Raw genomic sequence first — 2,786 nt, 5'->3', positions numbered from 1 at the left:
AGTCAGAATGCTTTGATATTTTTTGTTAATTATTTGCGTAATTGGATTTCTCGTGATCACCCTATTCTAGATGTTATCATTGGTTTATTAGGGACAGAGCTATTACCATTATTCCTTTTGTTGTTGTTACTGTTGGTGTCAATATCAATATTATCCCCGTTACCGTTGTTGTCATTATTATTATTATTATTATTATTATTATTATTATTATTATTATTATTATTATTATTATCATTATTATTATTATCATTGTTATTATTATAATTATTATTATTATTATTATGACTATTATCATTATTATTGTTATCATCATTACTATTATAATTTATTATCATTATTATGTCATTGACTACTGCGTCTAGTACAACTTTCATTGTGATAATCATTATAATCATTGTTATTATTACTACAGTTATCATAATCATAATCTTTAACATCACCATCATCATCAGTATCATCATTATCATTATCATCATTAACATTATTATCGTAATAATTTCATCATCATCACCATTATCAGTATCATTGTTTTTTACATCATTATCATGACAATTGTTATTTTCATCATTATCATGACAATTGTTATTTTCATCATTATCATGACAATTGTTATTTTCATCATTATCATTTATTACCATTGTCATTATCAGTATCCCTTTCTTCATCTATTACATTTTTCCCACTATGCTTGGTCAGCTTTAGCATGTTAATAACGTGTTCTGGTTGCCTTCCAGTTTTCCATCAGTGAAACGACATCCACGTAGATAATGACAGCTTTTAGGTCTTTGCTATTACTATGGAATTAGGCTGTGTGTATATGATTATAGTTCATGGTAATTTATAGTTATTTATTTATATTTATTTGTGAGCTATATACCTGTACAAAAAAAAAAAAAAAGTGTCTTCATATTTTCCCGCCAATCTATTTCCTTAACGAAATAGATAAATAAATAAATAAATAAACAAAGGAAAAACAACACAATAACAATTTCCAATGAATGGTAGTTTTCCCTCTCTCTAAGTTTATCATTTGAAGAATTTTCGATAGCAACTAGCAAGACTTCGATGGAGAACGAACTTATAACTTTTCGACCCACAAATTTCATACCGTATTTTCTTTCTTTCTTTCAGTCTTTCTCTTTCTCTGTAAGATAAGCCAAATCAATTAATCCTGAGCTATTTGTGTCAATGGATCCTGCATTACGAGAAATTATATTACTGAATGTTGATTACAAGCAGTGGGGCTACATGCACAGAGCAAGTAGCCTACATTAATATTTTTGATATTGCAGGTCATATTGATATTATCATTATTATTATTATTATCATTATTATTACTATTATTATTATTATTATTATTATTATTATTATTATTATTATTATTATTATCATTATTATTATTATTATTATTATTATTATTATTATTATTATCCTTATTATTATTATTACCAGTTTTACTACTATTATTAATGTCATCATTATTATTCTTATCATTCCCATTTTTATTGCTCATTATTTATCATAATCATTATCAGTACTTTAATTATTATCTTTATTATTATCATTATAATTATCATTGATTTCATTTTGTTATTACTATTATGATCATAATTATCATTATCATTATCATTGTTATCATTATTAATATTATCGCTATCAATATTACTATTATTAATACTATTATTTTTATCATCATCATTATTATCATCATTATTATTATCATTGTTATTATTATTATAATCATCATTATTATTATAATCATCATTATTTTTATTATTATTACTATAATTTTTACATTATTTTTATCAACATCATCATTATCATTATCATTATCACCATTAGTAATGTCACTATTATCAATATCATTATTATTATTGTCATTATCATTATTATCATCATTATCATCATTATTATATTCATCATTATCATCAATATTACACTGCACGAATTTCTTATACTCACGATTCCTCACTGACCCCGAGATCACTCATAGGGAGAGATATGAGGATAATGACCTTGATATCTGTTCAGCAATTATGTAATATATTTTAAGGATACTTCGTCGTCTATAGAATTGAAAAGAAAAAAATAGTTTGCCTTTATCTATTGATTTTCTTGTCGGAACACTAATTCCAACTTTAGCATCAACCTTATGGTAATGATTGTTAGAAAAGGCAATAATTATGATGATAATGATAATGATAATATTGATAGTAATGCTAACGATAATTACAATCAATATTAATATTATCATTATTATTATTAGTTTATTATTATTTTTATTATTAATATCATTACTATTATTATTGATATTGTTATTATTATTATTATTAATTTTATTATTATTATTATTATTATCATTATTATTGTTGTTATTATTATTATTATTAATGTTATTAGTAGTAGTAGTAGTATCATTATTATTGTTGTTATTATCATTATTATTATTATTATGATTATTTTCATCAGTATTGTTATTATTATTATTATTATTATTACCATTATTATTAACATTATTATCATTACTACTACTATTATCATTGTCATCATTATCATTGTCATTATCACTATTACAATTATCATTACCATTATCCTCATCATCATTATCACTCTCCTCCTCCTCCACCTTTTCAGTGCCAAATGCCAGTGACAAATATTATTCCGAGGTCAGCCAAGGTTTAAAAGCCTGAAGGTTATCCGATAAAGCAGTATTTTTATACCATTTTCCACTTAATTAAGCATGGGATTTTGAGTATGGAATTCTGGAAATTTCTTCACTTGAAAAT

At 23.5% G+C, this 2,786-nt stretch overlaps 1 protein-coding gene across 1 annotated transcript in view; it reads left to right on the top strand.

Moving 5' to 3' along the window:
• Positions 1–1,188: 1,188 nt before the first annotated feature.
• LOC125030474 (integumentary mucin C.1-like) overlaps positions 1,189–2,786 on the top strand; it is a 12,601-nt gene continuing 11,003 nt past the window's right edge. The window contains exon 1 of the mRNA XM_047620513.1: positions 1,189–1,261. Coding sequence (XP_047476469.1) covers positions 1,189–1,261 — 73 coding nt within the window. The remainder of the gene's footprint in view (positions 1,262–2,786) is intronic.

The sequence above is a fragment of the Penaeus chinensis genome, chromosome 11 (genome assembly GCF_019202785.1).
Source record: "Penaeus chinensis breed Huanghai No. 1 chromosome 11, ASM1920278v2, whole genome shotgun sequence".
In the NCBI taxonomy this organism is placed as follows: domain Eukaryota; kingdom Metazoa; phylum Arthropoda; class Malacostraca; order Decapoda; family Penaeidae; genus Penaeus; species Penaeus chinensis.
Note: the sequence above shows the minus strand (reverse complement) of the source record. Positions and strands in the feature narration are given on the sequence as shown.